Consider the following 22,649-nt stretch of genomic DNA (forward strand, 5'->3'; position numbering starts at 1 on the left):
TCAAAACACAATGAGACAAAAGAAGTCCTCCCCGTGCTCCTCCAGCTTTATTGATAGTTTAAAATTACATTTCTATTTTCTAGGACTTCAGTTGCACTTTCCTTCCGACTTAAAAACTGAGTACAAGCAAATGGTATTTATACAGTAGTCTACTAAGTGATATTGTACAAAAATAACATTTTGATTTCTGTGAAAACATTTTTTCATTCCCAAATAACTCCTAATTCTGCTGTTCTGACAACTGTTCATGATGTTAAATTTTTGCCAAGGTAAGAAAAAAAAATTCCAAAGCCATTTTAAAAGGAAAAGTCTACCTTGGACTACCAAGTGATATTTAAATTGTAAACAGATTTCTATAAAAGAACGTGTTTCTTTTATACCTCCAAAATTTTTTATATCTTAGCAATATAACATGTAGTTTGTTACTGCCCACTTAGCTGCTTGCAGGGCTGAAATGCATCATGTTATGACCTGTTTCCATGTCTCACTCTCTTGGACAACTCATATCCCACTAAAACAAACCAAAATAACCATACATGGAAGTTCGGTTTCCATTTACTCCCTTCTTCTATCTCATTTTACTGAGGCTCTCTTCCACAAGCTCAGAGGTCCTATAGATTCCCGTATGTTTCGTCCCATTTATTCATCTCTGATCACCAGTGGCTTGGAAAGGGGGGCTCTTTAACAAAGCATTATACATAAACACCGCTACCAAACTAAAACTTTTTGTATTGAATGCAGAAAGATATTTTTTTTCACCCCTTTCATTGTATAACATGTCAAGAGGCTCACTGGCCTGGGACTAGCCTCTGTTAGCCAAACGCTGGCCAGTGAAGAGGATTCAGAGAAAATAATACAACCAACCATCAATCTGAAAAAAGGAGGGGCAACAGAGGTTCACTGATTATGCGCTGGCTTCGATGGTGCATTCTTTTGCCAGGTGGCCTGGCTTTCCACAGTTGTAGCAGTTAGTCTCGTTGTTTTTACTGCATTGCACAGCAACGTGACCGATCTCGCCACACCTAGGGGGACAAAGATGTTGTCAGTTTCTTAAGTGACAGACGAGGTGAACGTACTTGCAAAATAAGCCAACTTTTAGGGAAGACAGGGATCGAAAAGAACAGCCAAAGACAGCCTTGGAGCCAAACACAATGAGGGTCACTGTTTACAGACTGGACCAATCCGTCAAGACTCACCTGTAACATTTCACCTTATCGCAGAGTTTCTGGATGTGGCCAAACCCACCGCACGAGTAGCACTTCTGCTCGTTGGCGTGATCACAGTCGCGGGCCATGTGGCCGGCTTTGCCACAAGTGTAGCACAGATGCTCCCTCTCCTTTTTGGGCTCCTTGCAGTCCCGGGAAATGTGACCACTCCTGTGGCAGTTGTAGCACGCTTAAAAAGGACAAACAAAATAGACTTTAAACTAAAATGAAAGACTTAAAAATAGGTTTTGGATATTGAGCCACAGATGCTGTGACGTGATTTTGCTCTTAGTGAATATTACTTCACAAAAACTAACTAGAATTGAAATAAAAGGGTAAAATTGCCTTGCGCACCATCCTCAGTTTGGTCACAGTCCCTGGCCATGTGCCCTTGGTCTCCACACCGATAACAGAACAGCTCTGTAATGACACAGACAGATCAGTATTATAAAAAGACAGAAAAGCAAAAAGAAAGCTGCAATGTTTAAATGAAAGGCCCTCCCCACGTGCTTCTCCTCAAATCAATGTGTTCCATGTGGAAATCTGTGCAACTAATGATTAGTCTATGAAATGTATTCCAACATAAAATAAAAATCTTAACAATTTCTCACAACCCAAAAGGGATTACTTTGAACTGCTCCTCAGACAACCATAAACACATCCTTTAGGATTTAGGAAATGTTTGACATCTTTCCTTTCCTTTTTTTTTTTTAAAAAAACAAAAACAAAAAAACAAAAACAATCAACTGATAATCAAAACGTTTGCCAATTAACTTCTCCCCCAAACTACATTTCAATGTGAAAAAGGTGCTGTGAAAAAAAAAAAAAAGAAAATGTAACCCAGGTTATTGTGAGAACTATCTGCTACTGGGTGTGGCCTGAAGAATATATAGTACCCTTGCCTCTTCCTCGGCCCCTGTTGCCACGTCCACGTGAACCGCTGGCACTGGGGCAGTTCTTGATCCAGTGCCCCGAGCGGCCACATCCAAAGCACTCGCTGTTGCCGCCACACTCCATTATCTAAACAAAAACATCACAGAAAAACACATTAGTAAACAAGTAATTTCAGAGTAAAAATCCCTAAATACATGTATGAACTCACACCCACTACAACGGTTGCATTTAGTTTTGTTTTTCTGTATTTTGGGGGTTTCATCTTACTGGGCTTTCATACCAAGCATACAAAAATAAGATTATTATTTTCCAACAGTGGATTGGGGATATTATGTGCCTTCTTGAGTTTGGAAGCAAAAACGTTTAATTTTGTGGAACCTAATTATGCACCCAAACAGTATAATCATACATGTCACAGGCAAATATTGAGAAGATATGGATGACTTAAGGTTCTCATTTTCTAAATTCTGGCACAAATTAGGTGCAGAAGGCTTCTTGGTGTGATGTTAAAACATAAAAGCATCAGCATGACACATTAATCTTGTAATCTGAGTCTGGTTAGACTTGAAAATGTTGTCATACTCTGTATGAAAGCCCAGTGATCAATAAATCTGACATTTTCATTGATTTAGCACCTTTACACTGGTGCACAACAGCAAATGAACAGCTGTGGCTGACTTGACTGTTTGTGGTGCAGCCAGTGTAAACAAGGTGTCCTGAGTCCCATGTTATTAAATCATTGCCCGATCACCAACATTAATCAAAACCAAAAGAATTATATAAAAAAATATTTGGTATAAAAATATCTAATGAGTACCATTTTTGGTAATAATGGTTCAGTTTACCTGTTTTTTTTTTGTTGTTTTTTTTAAAACATTTATCAGAGTCATTTACCACAAATCTCTCTCACACACACACACACACACACACCAGTACTGCAGGAGTAAGTCAGCATGACTAGTGAGGGGAGATCTAATCTATGATCAAAGAAGGGGGGTACACTTTTTTTTCCTTTTTCTTTTTCCAGCTGCAGTCTATCATAATTGGCCACCACACTACAGCTACCTACTAAGCTAACTTACACGATTTCGTCAATGGGAACATGTTGTGAGGCCAAACTTCAGATTGCTGACGGCGCTAAAGACATCAAGTCAAGAAGAATGTGAGTTAATGAATAATCAAGCTCCTCCTGATTGATCCCTAAAAGACGACGCAGCAAACCTGCAAAAAAGCAGGCAGTTAAAAAATATGTGAAGATTTTAAAAAAGGCTAACGTGTTGCTCCTTGTTCTTATAACGGCAAAGAAAATGCCACCTGGCCTCATATTATAGTTTGGATTACATAAGTGTTACACGGGCCAAATACTTATTACACTTAATGGTCTATCAAGTAACTTTGGCTACGTTTATGTCCATCAGAGCACAGGCAGCTGAGTCTCGGTTATTTTGTGATAACTTATGCTAGTTTACTGCTACACGCCACTCGCTACTACAGAAACGGCCATGAAAGCATGCTGTTGGCTGTATGCTAGCTGAAGCTAACTGCAGAGGGCAGTCTCATCCCATCGTGTTATTGTGATCTGCTAATATATCAAATCCGATTGTCTAGCAAATACTAGGATGACTCGACTGTTTTTCCCATAAGCACCCAAATGCCGCATATTTTCAAGAGAGGGGCCCCGGCGACGTGTTTCGGCGAGGTTTCTGCGCTCGCAAAAACGGAATCAAATGCCAAAGGTTGAAGCGACGATAACGTCGGCCTAGTCACGTTGAAATCACTGCGCACTCGCGAGACACTGGTGCTGCTGGCTAGCACATGCTAGCAAGACCACCTCACGATCACGACCAAGAAGCACGGTTCAGTCGACGACCACTCTCCGTTCTCCAGTAAGAAAGTATCGAGCAGACACTTAAGGCGATAAAGGGTTACCGTAGATGGTTTCTGACGCGTATTCAAGCGAATATATGATAAAAACAGAATTTCCCGCGCAGGGCGCACACGGCAAAGTCGTTGTGACGAGCTCGATAACGGTAGCAGGCCGGACTGTGAACCCGTTAGTACGAGCAGGCCGAACCAGTGCGTTTTTTACAAAAGGAAACAAAGCAAACATCAATTTTTCCGGTAAAATCACTCTTATAATGTCACATTTTAAAGTTCACAGATACATACAATCTACTGATTACATGGATTGTGGTGCTGTTTTGTTGCTTACCTTGCTGGCTACCTAGCTATGTCAGTGTTTACGCCTCCTTCTTTGCGCTACATGCGGTGTGAGCAGGAGTTCCTGAATTGTCATTCACAGGATCCAGTGAAAATCTGCACGCTCATTGGCTACATAGTCTGCAAGCAGCCAATCGAACACGAGAAGGTCTGGACACCGCCTCTATTAATCAGCCAATCGTGGAGACGGAACGGTTCCTTTTCCATAAATCGACTGGCCCCATTTTAACTACTTCATTTTTAACATTAAAACGTCTTAAAATCACAAATAATACAGAGGATACAGGTCCTAGCGATATACGGAGGCTCAGACTACAAATGGTACTACTTCTGCTCCTAAAGCCCAAATCATAATAATATGAACTATATAAATGATAATGATAATAATAACAATAGTCAATTTGCCTTACACGATTTTGCACGATTAGTTCAGATATGCAACACCAGTTGGTGGCACTGTTTGTAAACTGCTATTTCCTGTAATCTGTTTATGAATTTGATAGCTCTCTCATAGTTTCTGTTTGATCTATTCTCATTTTGATGATTGCTTACCTGATGTTTGCTTCCCCCTCCCCATTTGTTTTTATTGTTTCTGTTCATACAGCACATGCACACTTGCTTTGTTTTTTTCCTGAAATTTATATTTCAATTTGCGTTTGATTTATATCATCAACAGTATTGGTTTATTCTTGCACTATTTCTTTTTAACCTAACTAACTAATTAATCACTTTAATCGACAAAACATATACTACTGAACCCCATGTACAGTTTACATCACTTCTAGACCATCACTTCATTGCTGTTTGTATTTCTCATCTTCTGTTCATACTCATTTCTATCTATCTATCTATCTATGTTCTTTTGGTGCTGTAAAATCAATCTCTGTGGGATCAATAAGGCATATATTATCTTATCTAACCTCTTCTCTAACCCTTTTCAACTTCCCTGACACATCTACACTTTTGATTAAATCAGTGGCAGTGCCCACAGTGCCTAAATGAGTCACAAGCTGTGTTTATGATAATCAGTGTAATAGACTGTGTAGAGATGTCTGGTTCTCAGGAAACGCTACCACGGTTACTGGTTAAAAACTAACCAGGCAGATGAAAATGTTTGTGTAAATATGTAGACACATAGAGTCGTAGAGTTTACAGCCTGTGAGAAACTGTGGCACGTCCATACATCTGGATTTTCTTTGACTCTGAGAAATCAAGCGCCTTCAAAATATTTTCAATATAAGTCAAAATCACCAAAAAAATGATGAATCGAAGTTTGCGCTTGAAAAATTCCACATGAAATGACAATTTCTAGTCTACACTGTTTGTTTGTGAGTCCTCAAAGTCAGACTAATGACCCAAACCTTATAAAGCATCATCTCTGGAATTAGAATGAGAGTTTAAATAGGCTTCAGCAATCTGTGATCAAAATGAATTTGCATGTGATGAAGACTGATCATTTCACAAACACTTTACGACTCTGAAGCAGAACCTCCATGTTTAACGAGTCCGGACTGCACCATATTGTGAACATGAGAGAACTGATAGAGACAACAATCCATGGGAGCTGCAAGCATCTCAGCTAACTGGTCTGAGTGCTCAGTCAGATCAATAAGTGGGAAAGATGCATTCATCTCAGTCTTAAGGTGGCTTTGCTCGCAGAGCTCTCCAATAGCAATTCTTATCTGCTTTACTCTTTATTCTGCAGAGCACAACCTTTAATGCTAAACAGAGGAAAATATCTCAACCTGTAGTGGGTCGTTTTAAAATGATTAAGATTTGTATCAGCATATTATTGTACGCTGACTGAATTACAGTTGTACAATTGCGTGTGGGGTGGAGTACCTTAAAACCCTCCACAATGACAAAGCCCTGCCCTCATCTTCCCAGGACCAGTATTTGGCATTTCTGTTCTGTTGTCATTTGTTAGCTGGGATATCTGTTAGAAAAAAAATACATATATACCAAATTGTAAAGTTAGATGGTGGAATGAAAGCAAAACTGCTAAAACTGGAAAATGAGATGGGTTTGTGATTTGGGTTTTCTAGCTCAAACTGTCTGCTGCTGCTGCTTTATTGAAGCAATGTCTGCTGAACAAGACGCGCTGATGTTGACGAGGCTGTTTTATTCTCAGATGGTGTCAACTTCAGCTCGCTGAAAGGACCTAACTGTGATTAGGGTACCTCAGGGGACCCAGACTGGGATGCCACGGAGATGTTGAACACATGGTGAGTGTGGAGGGTAGTGGTTTCACAGTTGTACTCTTTGAGGGAGAAAAAATCTGCTGTGTTCTTGGCCTGACTAAAGCTTATGTTTAAAGCCTGGTTTGGTGTTTGAAATCATTTCAAATGCATTTCTGTCATTAAAACAATCTTCATCTTTTGAGTGGGTGCAACAATTTTTGCACCTGCAGTCAAATGTAGCCAACATGCCATCGAAGTTGTGTTGATTATTGTGTGTTTGTGCAAAATGTAATTATGAATATCAGGAAGCCTTCAAAATAAATTTCCAAAGCTGTGTTGCACTGTCCTCAAATCTCCAGATGATGGCGCACTGGGAGTTAGTAATGGATTACTCCTTTACTCCAAAGAGTTAATGGAAGCGATTTTTAAAAAAACATTTATTTTTATTTGCTTTTCAAAAGATACGAACTTAACTTATATGTAAACGAATGTGCATTTAAACTATTAGTGATTCATACGAGTCTATGAGAATTTCAATTTACCTCTGCCAGGTTGAGCTGCAGAGTGAGAGTTTAAAAATAGCACGCATGTAGATTATGGCCTTAAATAAAGAACACAGTGTTTAAAATGAATAAATAAACAAGTAGTTGATGTTTTCTAAACAAAAACAACGGTTTCACTGAAGTGGGAGGGCTTAAATTTGTGCAGTAGCTGCGCAGTGTGAGTGATGCCTGCAACTCTTGTTATGACTGCAAGGTCCTGTTTCAATCACTGGCGTCAGACGGACGCACGACTCCAAACTCCAAACCTTTTTCACCTCTCTTCTCCCTCAACGACGTAAATATTGACTCGGAAGGCGACGCACAGGCGACGCAAAAAGGGACGTGGGGAGTTTTAATTTGAAAGTGCTTCACGGGACTTTCTTTTTTTTTTTTTTTTTTTAAGAGTATCCCTCGTCGTGTCACTTTGAGGTTCCGACGGATTTTTCGCTTCTCACCGCGACCGGGAGATAAAAGTTTCCCTCTGTTTGAATCAAGCGGCTCGTAAAACAAACCCGCCTGTGACCTTCACGTTTTACATTACTGCCACATTCACCGGATACAAGTTTTTGTTTGATACAATATCAGCTTCTTTTGCCAACTTCGACTTCTTTTCTTTTTTTTTTCCTCCCCTTTTCTTTGAATGCGTTGCAAATATGATGATGTCACCGACGCCACTTTTTCCTGAAGTTATGGCGGAGCACAACTTTTCTAACTTCTCTTGGTAAGCATACACACACACACAAACACACACTCACGACAAGGCTACTGGCTCTCTTTAGCATCGCATTTTTTAACTTGTGTTTTTGGAGACAAAATGCTAACTACAAGTGTTAAACTGCTTCTCCTCGAGGCACATGACCGAGGCATGCATTCGGACTGGTGAGATTTGAATGGAGGGGCGATCACGGAGCTGCGGAGTGAAGTTATAGTTCGCCTGTGAAGGGCCTACGGGCAAAATTCACAGCAATAACTGGATGAGCCAGGCCTTTATAAAACACACACGTAGCCGCTAATAGCTACTGTAGTTGTGCAAACCGTGCATGCATTTGGGTTGTAGGCGTATTTTTATTTTATTTTTATTTTTTTACCTCTACGTTGGATTGAATTCGGCGTTCAAAGCCAGTTTAAGTGTCCAACTTCTTCCCAAAAAAATATGCTAACCTGCTGACATTGCTCTCACCTACAGCTGAAGACTTCAGTCGAGCCACAGAAACTCGTATATGTGGCTGCAACTCTCGCCGTGTCCGTTTTTTTTTTAAAGCTGACTGTGTGTTATGCAGACTGACCTGTTTATGTAGAGAAATACATGCAAGCAGACGAGAGTAAAGTCCAATTATTCTGTTTCCTCGCATTCCTCTTGTTGATATCCCCCCTGTGTCCCCCCCCTTCTGGATGGATTACAGCACTTTGTTTTGAACACACTATCATGCAGCATGGTGGGGAAGAAGGGTTTTTAAAACAACCCACAATCATCCCAAATCCCTGCTTTTATTTTTATTTTTTTCTCCCCCCCTCCTCCTCTCTGTCCTCTACTATTGACATACTGGTATGTCTGCTGTGACAGCTAAACCACTAACTGCACTGAATCATCTCTGAAGCGTTGACAGGTCTTTGTGAAAGACAGACCAGAGATAATTGGGTTGGTTTTTTTTGTTTTGTTTTGTTTTTGCAGGGTGAAAGTGTACACACTGGAGATGAAGCCCAGGAATCAGTGAAACTCCTGTGTTTGTGTTTTGTACAGGCTCTAACTTCTTTTCTCCCTCCTACACAGGATTTTATTTAGTTCACCAGAATTGTCCCCTTCTATTCCGTCAGAATTCAGAATCTGAATTCCTTTAATTGTCCTTCGTGTTACTATTGTGACACTCCACGTACTTTCAGAAGCTGTTGTGTTTATGTGTGTTGCCTCGACCGTGCAGAAGAATGAGTGACTTGAAAGCATATACTGTAAATAACACGGCTGACCTCTGCGGTGGCCTGAGATTCTCCTGGTCTGAGTGGATTAGTTTGTCTACATTGCTCTGGTGCTCCCTCTTAAACGTAAAAGGAGAGGACGATCGTGGCCAAAAATGCATGTGGTGTTAAAACTACTGTAGTTTTGATACAATGCAGGGTTGAGCCCAGAGTTTTTGATAAGCACGCAGGACCACTAAAAGAGGTCAGATGGTACATGCCCTCTTTACTTTTCCTGTCACACTTGTGAAAGACTTGCCACTAAAACACTGACGTGATACTTAAATGGCCCCCGATCGTGCCAAGAGGGCTGGTGGTTGCGCTGGGTGAGATTATGTTTGGAGATTACACCAGCGGAGTGTCTGACAGCTCAGCCCAAACTTATTGTTAATTTGGCAACGCTTTTCTTGACTGTGACTCGTTAAAATCAGTTTCGAGTGCCGTGCGTTCAAGCAAACCACAGCTGCTTGTGTGTGTGTGTGTGTGTCTGTGTGTGTTATAAAAGCGCCCACAGAAACTAGATTTTGGGTAGAGATGGTCGGATTAAAATTTTCAAATCTTCTCTCACAATCTCAGAACGCCTCGGCCAACATCTGCTGACAGTTCAAATGAAGTTATCTAATAAAAGAGATTTGAGAAACATTTTACATTCTATTTCATTTTGCAGACAAGTGCTTTAAACTTTGACTCTGCGCACCGCCAACATCCTTCCAGAGGAAGATCCTTACTTACAAAGAGATCTAATGTAATATTGATTAAGTAGTCAGTGTTTGATGTCAGCTCTTAAGCATTCGGACTTCTAATACTGTTTGTGTGTACGTGTGTGTTTTCCCTTTTTCCAGACCATTGCGAGCACTTGGCGATACTAATGGAGCACCTCCAGGGAGCATGGAAGACCCTGAGCAACGGCTTTGGAATGAAGGACTCTTCGTACGATGGCCCGTGCCTTTCCCCAACCATGGTCCAGAGTTTTACCTGCCAGCGTCGCTCCTCAGACGACGGCAAGATGCCCGACTCCAAGACGAGCAGCACTATCCGTGTCTACCTCCCAAACCAGCAGCGCACTGTGGTGAGTTGGATTGTTTGTGCAGGTAACTGAAGGCAAAGGAAGCCGCTTACGTCCTGGCTGACAAAAAAGGAACTAACTCCTTTCTTTGTCCCTTAGGTAAATGTGCGACCAGGTATGACTCTGTACAGTTGCCTGATTAAAGCATTAAAGGTGAGAGGGCTGCAGCCTCAGTGCTGTGCCGTCTTCAGGCTGCATCCAGGACCGAGGAGGTGAGTTCAGGTCTCAGAAGATCAGACATCATACAAATCGCGTTCTTATCTGCTGCAGTTTATTTTTACTCGCTTTTAGATCCCGTTCGTGTAAATCCTTCTTGTCTATTTTTGTAACAGTAAAAAGTTAAGGATGGACTGGAACACCGACTCCACCTCCCTTATTGGGGAAGAGCTGCTGGTGGAGGTTTTAGACCATGTTCCCTTGACGACGCATAATTTTGTGAGTGACTGAAACATTTACGATATCCGTGAACGCAAACACAAAATGGCACCGCTTTAAAAAAAAAAAATAAATAAATAAAAATAATTACATGTCCCTTTTCTCTCTCTGTCATTTTCAGGTACGGAAAACATACCTGAAACTAGCGTTCTGTGACATTTGCCAGAAATTTCTTTTGAATGGTTTCCGCTGCCAAACGTGCGGCTACAAATTCCACGAGCATTGTAGCACCAAAGTGCCCACGATGTGTGTGGACTGGAGCAATATCAGACAACTCCTGTAAGTGTATGCACCTCCAAAAATGAGAGCACATGTCAGCAGAGCGTCAGCACATTCTGTAACAGTACATCCAGAGTAATTAACTAAAGCTACACAGCTGACAGACATGCTTACAGTCTTTAACCAGTTCTCTGTATTAAAGTTTTTAATCTAATCCAGTATGATTACATTAGATACTTCAAGCAGACAAGAGACAAAAGTTCTGCTGATACAACAGGTCCTCTGATCAAGGCACACATATGGTATATGGCTTTGCATACTTGAACTGAAAATAGATGCTCATTAGTGTAAATTTGCATGCAGGCTGTCGGACTGATGCTAATCATTAAAAGATCCATATCACCGTCAGCGAAGAGATGAGTCCTTTTTACTTGCAGCCATTGTTGTCTTTAGCAGCCTGCTGTTATTTGATCAAGCACTCAGACCTTCACTGTACACTGTGAGAGGCTCACTCTGAAACTCACTCTACCTTCAGATTGTGTCCAACACCTGGTGATAGTGGCGCCCCGTCCCTGCCCCCGCTGACGTCCCGGCGAATGAGGGAATCCTTAACACGATTTCCAAGGTGAGGTTTAGGTTTTCATGTTTCGTATAATCCTCAATCCATCCTCGTTGTCTTTTTATTAGCGTAAGATGGATAGTATATCTTCGATGGCTGGGTGTTGACAGATACTTTTGCTATGCCGAGTTCTCCCTCACTACAACCAGATAAAAGAAGAATGAAATCGGCCAAAACGTACTTAAATCACTTCCGCACATCCAGTTTAACTGTTGTGCCAACAGCCATAGTGAGAGGTTTAGGATTTTTGAATGACTGAACAGATGTGTGCTCCACCCTTGTAGCAATCTATATAAAGATTGTACATTTCTAATTCTTGTTGGAGTGTCACCAAACTACCTGTAAATCGGTGTAATAATGTGTAATCATTGACAGGAAGGTGTACCACATCACCCAAGTGCAGGTCCATGTGCATCCTCACCGCACAGATTACTTGTCCTCACCTGTGTGCACGAGAATAAGAAAACAGAGACCCACTTGTAAATTAAAGACTCCATAGTGCAAGTCACAGTTTAAAACGCCATACGCAGAGTATTTTATGGCAGCGCTCATGAATGCACATGTTATGTCATTCAAAGCTGATTTTGTCCAGTGTTTCTTATGAACTGCTCAGTGAGGTCACCCACTGTAGTGTCTCTACACGGATCATTTGGTTTAGTTTATGTTTGGGTATTGTAAGGAGTGCTCATAATCAGGGTGCTACGTGACTACTGGAAAAGTAGGAAAAACACTGTATTTTGTTGTTGTTGTTTTTTTAAGTCTTCATCACTGAAGAGTCACATTTGAGTTTTCTGATCATTACACTGTAAACGACAATGGAGCTACATTGGCAGGTTTTTGTAGCCACAAATGTTGTCATTTTCCGTTTTTGTTTTTTTGGTCACATTTGACTGTAACTAATTTCTGTAGCTATGTTCTCTTTTGTAAAGAACTTTTAATCTGAATTGAAGTAAATCCTATTTTTTAATGACGCCCTCAGCTTTATGGGGGCTTACTAGTCCAGAAGCTGATGTAACGAGAGGCGTGAAAAGAGCCTGTTGTTTCGGGGCTGCTTAAAATGTTTAAAAAAGCACTCTGAGCTGCCAAATTAGCACTCTCAAAGTATTACGTTGTTCCATGCAGAGCTATCACAGAATACTGTTTTGAAATGAAGTTTTTGTTGCCAAAAGGGGGATTATTTTCGAGGAGTGTATTCTACAGTCATAAGAGTGATTTAATATGATCTGTTAATATACGTCACACAGCTGGAGTTCAGCTGTCCCCATTTAAACCAGCAGCTACAGTACAGTTGTATCCAGTGACAGGAGGTATACCAAGAACTTTGACTCCATTCAAAGCTTAAAGTTTTTGTTCATAAACATAAACCATGTTGTGTTTGGATATTTCAACATAATATACAATTTTAGCATGTACTCTCTAAAGCAAACATTTGAAGTGGACCAACATTTGGATTGTTTGCAGATTATCATATTTGGCTGGTGAGCTTTGTACTCTCCATCTGAGCCAGAACTGATCTTGGCAAACACCATGGGCAAAATACCTCTACAGTGTCAAGTTTGCCAAAAAAGGGATAAGAGGAAGCCCACAGCAACATTAACCAATAACTACTTCCTCACGGTGCCATTTTTCAGTTGCACTTTCTTGCTTCTCATTGATTTTGGACGTGTCGCAGCAGTTTGTTGAAGACACAGCGCAGTTAAACCACGCTTGAATGAGAAAGTGAGAGAAAATGACAGAAATGAAACCAGAAGGCTCCTGCGCCGACCACCGCCACACCCACGACAGTTAATTTTTAAAGAAGTCACTGAATTTTCTGTCAAATGTCAGCCGTGTCGTCAAACAGTCGCCGGTCCGTCTCACTTAATATTTGATCCCTTTTCGCACCTTCCCAGCTCGGCCCATCGATATTCCACCCCTCACGCCTTCAACTACACCACGCCCTACACACCCACAGGGGGCGGTCTCTCCCAGAGGCAGCGCTCCACTTCCACGCCCAACGTCCACATGGTTAGCACCACCCTGCCTGTAGACAGCAGCATGATTGAGGTAACTACACACCATTTGAAGGCCCCTTGGGTGCTCTTGTAGGTTGAAGCCACTCCTAAAATATCTCCTGCCTGAGAGTGATCTTACCCTCCTACGTACATCTCAGGCATCCAAACTATCTTCGCCTTGCTTTTTATCTACCTCTTAATCTACCTCTGTCTCAAATAATCCACCTGGACAGGGTTGAGCCAGTTTGTTTCTCTTGTTTTAGTGTTTCTAAAGTGTGAGACACTCGACTTCCTCCTGTTCAGTTCCTGCTTTTCACTGCCACTATTCTTGCATAATCAGCCCACTAGTTTTGCATGCTTTGTAGAGTATTTTCATTTCACTGTGTCCAGGTAGAAACCTGCACATCACTCTTATCATCCATCCTTCCTCACTTTTTCTTTACTGTGTCCCTTTCCCTCCTTTTTCCTCACTGGCTTGTTGTATTGTAACCTGCTGGGGAGTAGCTAGACTGCCTGAATACCTTCCCCAGCTCCTGGTGCCATAGATTCTGGCTGAAGAGGAAAGTAGGTATTGTGCACTTCTCCCAGTCTTATGTTGAGGCCTCACCAGAGAGTCCAGAGAAGGTCAGAAAGCAGAGTGTCTTGTGTGCGGTCTGAATGTCATGCATTGCAAACAGGCTATCTGCATTCACATCTTGGTGTTGAAGTCAAAACATGTGTGACAGCACAGCATGTGGTTTACTGTTCGAAACACGCTGACAGAATTGTTCTGTGTGTTCTTGTCTCTCCAGGATGCAATGCGTGATAATGACTCGGGTGAGTCCTCATTCTGCTCTCAGGCAATGACATGTCACCACACCTCCTCCTGCAACACTCGCCACAAATCTGCCCCTTTTGATTGTGCATTAATTTGAAACAAATGAACGGCTCATTTCCAAACTGGAAATTGCTCATCACATCATTTGATATAGCGTTCTGCTCCAAGATATGAAATATACGAGCTAAGCAGTGGAGTGTGGTATTTAGTGTGGTACTTAGATTCATGTGATGGGCCAGTGTCATCAAGCTTAAGACATTTTTTTTTTCCGATTACACCGTCAATTTCTGTTTGTTTGCACATCATCTGATGTGACGTTTCCTGTTTATTTTAAAATCATCTATCATAATTCTAATTTTAGAAGGTGAAGCTTACGCAAGGGGAAGCATGAGGGAGGAGATTTGGGATAAACTCGCTATTGCTCAATACTCATCGCTTAGTGTAGTCTAAGTTTGCCTTTCTTGAGTGTTGGCTTAATGTCAAGTTAGAACTTTCATATGCCATTTAGTGACATTCTAGAAATTTAAGTTTTCCCATCTGACACACAATATATTCCACTGTTGCGTACACAGCCAAAGTCTTCCACCCTGATATGCTTGCTTCTCTGTATTCCTGAAGCGGGGAGTTCCCCCAGCCAGAGTCCTACAGGCTGGTCCCAGTCCAAAGCCCCTGCGCCTGCCCAGCGAGAGAGGGCCACGTCCTTCAACACTCAGGAGAAAAATAAAATTGTAAGTTGAACGTCTTGTCTTGTAGGTATGGGTTGGATTAACGCATAACTTCCTCACTGTTGTTTCTATAAAAAGCTGCGTTTCAAAATCAGTCATTTTGCTTTTGGCGCAAAAGAAAAGAACCAAGCCAGCAGCTGCAGCAGAGAAGAATCTTTTTTATAATAACTAGATGACAATAATTTTTATTGTGGAGAATTTGTATTAGCAGAACATTGTTGGCGGTTAATCGTTGATAATACTTTAAACTTTATCTGATTATATTTTTACACAAATGGACTAATTTTTGCCTAATTCAAATACTCTAGTCCCCGTTCCATTCCTGATTGTAATAGAGTAAATACTGGTTTGTGATAACTGTTTTAGTTTGTGTCTCACACTAGTTGAACCCTTTGATTTCTGTACACGCAGAGGCCGAGGGACAAGCGGGACTCTAGTTACTACTGGGAGATCGAGGCCAGTGAGGTCTATCTGAACTCCCGCATCGGTTCTGGCTCCTTTGGAACTGTATACAAAGGGAAATGGCATGGTAGGAATGCATTACGGACAGGGCACGGCACATTTCAGGTGTAACCACTAGCACCTTTTCACATATTTTCACACTGCCGTTTGAAAAGAGTCACTTGATGTACGTCATGGATGAAAAAAATCAGATCAGTGTGCATGTGGGACTTCCTTTTTTTTTTTTTTTTTTTTGGCATTTGAACTTGCAGTGAGTTCAGTGGGTAACTAAGCAGTGTTTATTTGTTGTAGGTGATGTAGCAGTAAAGATTTTAAAGGTGACTGATCCCACACCAGAGCAGTTCCAGGCATTCAGAAATGAAGTGGCAGTACTGAGGTAAGAAATTACGCAGATACAGTGTTATTTGAGCTTTTCATTAGCTCGGGTCTTCAAGTGTTTTGACAGTTGCAGTGAAGATGATTTGCAAAGAATTCAACAATTTGCAACGTTTATCTTATCTTTGTTTGGGTGATTTCCTCTTCCCCTTTGCCTCTGGTCGCAGGAAAACACGACATGTCAACATCCTGTTGTTCATGGGCTATATGACGAAGGACAACCTGGCCATTGTGACCCAGTGGTGTGAGGGCAGCAGCCTCTACAAACATATTCACGTCCTGGAGACAAACTTCAAGATAATCCAGCTCATAGACATTGCCAGGCAGACAGCTCAGGGCATGGAGTAAGTCCAGAGGGACTGCATTTTTCTGACAAACCAAATTAAAAACAACCAAGACGTCATCTAATTTTTTTCTTTTTTTTCCCCTCTTTCTTAGCTATCTCCATGCGAAGAACATCATCCATCGGGATATGAAGTCCAACAGTATCCTTTTCTACCTGCAATTTCAGTGTGTACATTTTGTATGAAAGATAACAGCACTATAATCCTCACTCTGCTCAGGATCTGTGTTTCCTTGACCGCAGCACAGACATCTTTTTGCATGAAGGTCTAACAGTCAAAATAGGGGACTTTGGGCTCGCTACCGTGAAGGCCAGATGGAGCGGCTCGCATCAGGTGGAGCAGCCTTCTGGATCCATTCTCTGGATGGTCAGTATCACAGCTTTGATTTCACCAAAGCAATAAGACAACTAAAGTGAAATTAAAGAAAAACTGAATCCATTTGTTTTGTTTTGTTTTTTTCGTGTCTGGATGTCCACAGGCTCCTGAGGTTATCCGGATGCAGGATAACAACCCCTACAGCTTCCAGTCTGATGTCTATTCCTATGGAATTGTTCTCTTTGAACTCATGACGGGAGAGCTCCCATACTCCCAGACAGCAAACAGAGATCAGGTAAACACACTTCATCTACACATGTAATGTTTAGCGGGTGACAGTCGCTATGTGTTGCAGCAATGCAAATCGGTGACAATGACCCCCACATCTGTATCACGTTCAGGCTGCAACGTAGCCACCGGAACTGATAGCAGCCTTTCTAGACGATGCTCGTGGTTTTATCAGGTGCACCACAGCGTGTTTCAGAGAGAAGCAGCACAGGGAAGATCGAGTCTGGCAGGAAGGCAGACACGTGAACAAAATGGAGCATTCAGTTGATTGTCAAAGTAAAACACCCTGTGCAGACTCTAGATCTACAGCATAATGATTAGGCAATAATAATAAACACAAAATGAAACAAACTACAATTATATGAAGGAAGAAATGACAAAATAAGCACAATCTGAGCATGTCAACAATGGCCTGCAGACATAATGCTTCGCCTCTGAAACACTCTGGGTATGAAGCCGTGTGGAGGGCGGAACAAATATGCGAAGATCATAGAGATGTGCCTGTGGGAACCGAGGCATTGGATGCACGAAGTTTCTATGCCATTTTGTGTGTCCTGAAACATTTCAGTGTGCTGAACAAATGGACAAAATTCTGGTGTGTGTGTGTGTGTGTGTTGATTGAGCTTGAAAACAATTATAAAGTACTGCAGTTTGACCAGATTTGAGTGTAGAGATTGAAATATTTCACACTTCAACCTTAAATACTAGATAGCACAAAACCCTGGTGACACTATAATCAGTTGACCTCCACACACTCTGTTTGTTTTTGTTTAGCAAAACACATTTGCAAACCTTCAGGGTTGCTACCTTGTTTTGCTACATTGTTGAATTTGGTGTGTCTAAGCTCCTCGCCTAAGTGCCGGTGTCAGGCTGCGAGCCCAGGCCAGAAGGTGGTGGAAAGACACTGGGTCGCTGTCTGAAGGGGGTTGTGGTGCTGGCCTAAGGCCCACCGTGGATGAGACGCAGGCACCCTGGAGCCACTGGCCTAATTTTAGACTGTGTAACACAACCCTGTTCATGTGTGAGAAAAGGGGTGCCTTGGTGTGCATATGTGTGGTTTTTTTCTTTTCGTCATCCCGCAGGCCACAAGACCTGGTCTGGATCGTGTCTGGCTCCTTGTTCAGCTTAGTGTGGCTGTACTCAAATGTGGCTAAAGTTGCTGTACAAAATATACCCTAGATAAGGCTGTATGACCAAAACCTCACGTTGATACAGCTAACTTTATATATGTATGTATGTATGTCTGTTATTTGCATATAGTAAGACATATTTCTCACTCTTGCAGCGTCTGAATGTGGGGTTTGTTTTGAGCACTAGATTGTACTTTTGTGGCTCATATTCATAGACTCTCACTGTACTCTTGGACTAGATTCTTGCATGAAAGTGGGCCTAAAGGAGATCAGTGGTGACTGAGTCTGTTGTGCAGCATCATTTGCAAAGTATGGGTTTCTGGTTTGTGTCAGACTTTCTTTTTTTCCTAAGGTAAGAGCTCCACATTTTGTTTCCTGTGTGGAATTACCCCGTTCTGTGTGTCACGTTTTAACCTCCTCCGTGTTTATTGGTGTCGTCATCATGCAAGGAAGAATGCAAAGGGTTTTTTTTTTTCCAAATGACAGAAACATAACGCTGTGAAGTGTCTGGTCTGCAGCACAGTGGAACAAACGATGAAGCATTACATGAAATGATAGCCGGTTTTTGCATCGTCATATCCCACAGCACTACTGTAGGATGACTTTGCACTCAGCTGAGCTGGCGAGTACACGGTGTACTGCTATCGTCTTTGCTATCTCTGCAGCATCATGCGCTCAGGCCTTCACTGTCACTCCGGCGATGTACTTCACATGCCTTTGACCCACTGGCCGGATTAGGATTGACGGGGCGTCTCTTGCTGTTGCACTGACTTGGGTCGATAGTTGAACTCGGGTGTTCTACACACCACCTCAGTCTCATCTGCTGCCTGTCTGTGACTCCCTCCTCTCAGATTATCTTCATGGTGGGAAGAGGCTATTTGTCCCCTGACCTCAGCAAGCTCTACAAGAACTGCCCCAAAGCCATGAAAAGGTTGGTGGCCGACTGCATCAAGAAATCCAAGGATGAGAGGCCGCTCTTCCCGCAGGTGAGCCACTCTCTCTGTGATTGCAGACTTCAAACTGCACTTCAATCTTTCTTAAGTATTCTGAACCTTTTTTTTTTCTCTTCTTGTCAGATCCTGTCCTCCATTGAGCTTCTCCAGCATGCCCTCCCTAAGATAAACCGCAGTGCCTCAGAACCGTCCCTGCACAGAGCCTCGCACACTGAGGATATCAATGCCTGTACTCTGACCTCCACCAGACTGCCTGTTTTCTAGACGCTCAGACAGCACTGCCCCTCCTCCTCCTCCTCGAAATATTCGAAATAGTCCAAATGCTCAGTACGTCCAAATTCTCTCTGCGTACAATATAAACCTGAAAAAAAAATATACATGCAATCAATACATAAACCTTTTGCTAATCAGTATGTGTAAGGAAACGAGGAGAGAGGGAAGTGCGGAGAGAAGTGTGATTTACTATGGAAGGGAGTGAGTGATGATGGATTGCAGTGGGATGCACACATGAAGAGGTGGTGCCTTGCTTATCGCTGCACGTATTAAGAACTATGCAGAGGCTCCACGGTGGTAAACATTTTAAATACATGCACGCACACCTACCTAAGACGACGATAAATGGACACTGAAGGAAGCTCAAGAGGAAGACAGATGCGTCTCTCTTGATTCAGGTTCGGTGACGTGAAGCACAGCCCTTCTATCTGCTCGCCGTGATGAAGAGGACCTTTGAAGCTTACCTGCCTTAAGAGGAAAATGAAGCCTGGACAGAGATCCCGCACAATTCACCTCTTATCACAAACAAAAGCCGTTGGATGTAGTCCATTTAGTTGCACAGTAGTAGTTGATTTTTCATTGTCTTAAATGATGTTGGAGTAGATATGGGAAATTGTTGTCGTTTTTTTTTTTTTTTTTTTTTTTGATGTTGTTGTCTTTGACTTCTTTTAACTGTCTTTTATTTTTTTTGGGTCATTTTGGAGGAATTGATGCCGGTCAGACAGCGAGTGTGGGGGTGACGATGGAAGAATTGAATTTGCACATTTTAGCAAAAGCAATGGTTATGTTTCAGCAGTCGACAGATCGAGTTTCACAGCTCTTGAGAAAACTGATCTGTAGATACACAAACACATTCTTATCAGTCTTCACTGTGGGTAGGTTGTCATGAGCTGGACATTTGGTGGTTGTCTTAAATATTTAAAATGATTTGGAAACTAATTTGTACTTGTTTATCATGTCTCTTTCAGGAGGTTAAACGTTTTATTGTGAACTTGGTGAGAAAGTTGTCTATTCAATATTTTAATAAAAATTAAGTTAAATTTCTTTGCCAAAGATGTTTTTTTTTTTCTTTCTTTCGTTCTTTTGAATTCGCAGTATGTTGCGTTTGTTGTTGATGACAAAAATAGCTTGAACTTGATTTTAAATGCAGGTGATGTGGCCGGTTGACATCAGATTACACTGCCTTCTCTTCTTGTTCACAAACACCGTAAAATCCCACACATGTGTGAGACTTTGTGGCAGGGTGTAATGTTTGCTGTAGCAGTGGCAACGTGGTGTAACCTCACAGGGGGGATCCAGTCCAGACACGCCACCAGGGGATTCCTCCATTGGCTGATGCCCTGTGCACTGCACTGCCACTGGCAAGCTCAGTGGAACAACAGTCATTCGGCGAGGGAGGGACATGTGGTGGAAAGAGAGGACAGTTGTGTTTTGTTTAAGTGTAAACATCCAGCGTGCAGTTCCTGCTGGGCAGGGCTGCTTGACTTGGTTGAGTCCCAAGTGCATATTGATAGTAAATATGAACACTTGCTGTGAGCTAAATATGGGTACAAGTGTGTATTTTTAATCGTTTACGCCCCAGTAAGAAACATGATGGAGGCTTTTTGAGACCTTCATCTCATTCGCATCACATCTCAGAAAGCCTCACACCAACAGCAGTGGAGCAACACAATAAGACATCAACTGACCACCGGCGTCTATTTTTACAGCAGTTTTGTTATATGTGTTGATCTGTTCTATTTCTGCTTCCTGAGAGCCATGCAGGCTGCCAAAGTGAGACCAGCAGTGCACAAATGTCCTAAATACCAGGCCGACAACAGCTCCATCTAGTGGGTGTTAGTCTGTGACGTGTGTCAGCCCCTCAGCACAAAAGACCTGCATGATCATCAATTATGGATTTCTGATCCTTGAATAAAAATATAAATACAACAGTGTGGAAAATAACCCATTACAAGTTAAAGACCTACATTGAATTCCCTCGTAGCAGTCGTAGAATAAAAAGTATTCATTCTAATGAAGAATTTAAGGTGGAGCTGTTTAGACTACTTCCCATACAGGTCCGTGGTCTAATGATTCCCAACAAGAAAGGGGATAATGAGTTGATTAAAGGGCAACTCCACCAATTTTAGTTTACAAGTATGGAGTTCTGCATCTGTGAAAACATGGAATAAAGCCTTTGTGGCTCCAGAGGAAGTAGTCTGATGAATTGTCTCACACTCAGTCACTCAGTGGCTAAGTTGCATTGTGGGTAAATGTAGGCAGCTGGTTTTGAAAAAAAGTCTGCTGTGTCAATTTTTTGGTTTGTTTTATTTTGGTAGCAGATGGATTTCCATGAAACTGGGATATGGAGGACAGGCTTTGGCCCAGGATAGACCCCATTAACTGTTGGATCTAGATAGAGGGACAGATATTTTCTCTCACTTTGCACAACAATGTGAGATATGAGATTTTCTGGGACATTTTGTTGATCTCTCAGGGAATCATGCATGGATCTCCATGACAAAAAAAAAAAAAAAAAAAATCAGGTGTATTTAGGTGGTCGGTATCTATAAGTCAGTGCAAAAGCCGACTGTTGGGCCTTGGCAGGGGTACGCACTCTACTGTGTGCTGTTCTAGTCTTGTCTCTGGAATGTAGTTGATAAGAAATATAAAGTAGCAGAACATGGACATACTCTCTAAAATACTTACTAAAAGCACAGCAATTGTGTTCACAGACAGAGGGTTTTTCTCACTGGACTGGACCAGACAAAACCCTGAAGGCGATGGAGTCTAAAAACGAAGGACATATTTCTCTATATTAAACTAATGCATTATGACAAACACAACCTCCAGACGTGGTGCACTATTATATAATAAAAGCCCTTAGATCATTTTAATAGTCGCTGCCAAGACAGCCTCTCTATATAATGGCCTCCAAGTCTATCTGGCAATAAAACCCTTCAATTTGAAATTCATAAGTGTTACTTTCTAACGGGCCTGTAATGTAAGGCCTCCATCTTTATCCAGCAGCCTACACTTGTATGTGAGAAAAGTGTTTTGCTTAGAAAGTGTGTGTGTGTTGTTATTGTCATTTCAACGGTCGATTCAGCTCTAGGACAAAGTGATGGCTCACTCATGCAGCCAAAGTGGCTCATTATGTAACCATCACAACACGGATTCTGCCTGTGTGCCTCAAAACCACCACCAGATGGCAACAGGAAGCTCTGAGTGTCTACTGGATTGTCTACAGTAGGTATTTCACTATTAAAAACACCAATGTTAATGTCTTTTATTTTTTTTATTCCCATTGTTATGTATTCAGCAAGCATCAAGAAAAAGAAATGTTGTGTTGTGTTTTGAATAATAATGTGGCACATTACATGATATTCAATAATGTCCGTGTGTATCATACCACTCAGGCTTGTGACACTCTCTGATATGGGATAGAAGCACCTCTCCTCCACTGTTCTGTTCTCCAGCAGATGGTCAGTGCAGTGTGCGCCCACAGGGCACGAGTTGTTCTTGTTGTGCAGCAGCTTGGCAGACGGCCGGGAGGAGTCTAGACGGAAGCTCCTCAGCTGGAGCTCCAGAGCCCACGGTGTCACTCCTCCAGTGGCTTTTACCACCATCGGGCCAGGTCAGCATGCTTGTTACGGGAGAG

The 22,649-nt window shown here is 42.0% G+C and overlaps 2 protein-coding genes across 8 annotated transcripts; one reads left to right on the forward strand and one right to left on the reverse strand.

The window, feature by feature from the left end:
• Nucleotides 1–25: 25 nt before the first annotated feature.
• cnbpa (CCHC-type zinc finger, nucleic acid binding protein a) lies at nucleotides 26–4,464 on the reverse strand. 6 transcript variants are annotated; one of them, XM_037103021.1, is made up of 5 exons: nucleotides 4,312–4,464; nucleotides 2,108–2,225; nucleotides 1,551–1,625; nucleotides 1,197–1,395; nucleotides 26–1,022 (listed from the first exon to the last, which is right to left on the reverse strand). In XM_037103021.1, the coding sequence occupies exons 2-5, from the start codon at nucleotides 2,220–2,222 to the stop codon at nucleotides 905–907; spliced, it is 507 nt and encodes a 168-aa protein (XP_036958916.1). In that variant the 5' UTR covers nucleotides 2,223–2,225; nucleotides 4,312–4,464; the 3' UTR covers nucleotides 26–904. The 6 variants fall into 6 exon arrangements, with proteins under 6 accessions (XP_036958916.1, XP_036958920.1, XP_036958919.1 ...); XM_037103025.1 differs by having other exon boundaries at nucleotides 1,560–1,625; nucleotides 4,312–4,463; XM_037103024.1 differs by having other exon boundaries at nucleotides 1,560–1,625; nucleotides 2,102–2,225; nucleotides 4,312–4,463.
• Nucleotides 2,262–20,053, forward strand: raf1a (Raf-1 proto-oncogene, serine/threonine kinase a). Of its 2 annotated transcripts, XM_037103016.1 has the most exons (19): nucleotides 2,262–3,261; nucleotides 6,451–6,544; nucleotides 7,729–7,762; nucleotides 9,837–10,063; nucleotides 10,160–10,272; nucleotides 10,393–10,495; nucleotides 10,617–10,774; nucleotides 11,250–11,339; nucleotides 13,226–13,379; nucleotides 14,119–14,143; nucleotides 14,763–14,872; nucleotides 15,281–15,398; nucleotides 15,623–15,707; nucleotides 15,874–16,050; nucleotides 16,145–16,191; nucleotides 16,298–16,416; nucleotides 16,529–16,660; nucleotides 18,635–18,769; nucleotides 18,860–20,053. In XM_037103016.1, exons 2-19 carry the CDS (start codon nucleotides 6,542–6,544, stop codon nucleotides 18,998–19,000), a joined length of 1,971 nt encoding a protein of 656 aa, XP_036958911.1. In that variant the 5' UTR covers nucleotides 2,262–3,261; nucleotides 6,451–6,541; the 3' UTR covers nucleotides 19,001–20,053. The 2 variants fall into 2 exon arrangements, with proteins under 2 accessions (XP_036958911.1, XP_036958912.1); XM_037103017.1 differs by lacking the exons at nucleotides 2,262–3,261; nucleotides 6,451–6,544; nucleotides 7,729–7,762 and adding an exon at nucleotides 13,832–13,951 and having other exon boundaries at nucleotides 9,848–10,063.
• Nucleotides 20,054–22,649: the final 2,596 nt, after the last annotated feature.

This window comes from Acanthopagrus latus, chromosome 7 (genome assembly GCF_904848185.1).
Source record: "Acanthopagrus latus isolate v.2019 chromosome 7, fAcaLat1.1, whole genome shotgun sequence".
Lineage (NCBI taxonomy): Eukaryota > Metazoa > Chordata > Actinopteri > Spariformes > Sparidae > Acanthopagrus > Acanthopagrus latus.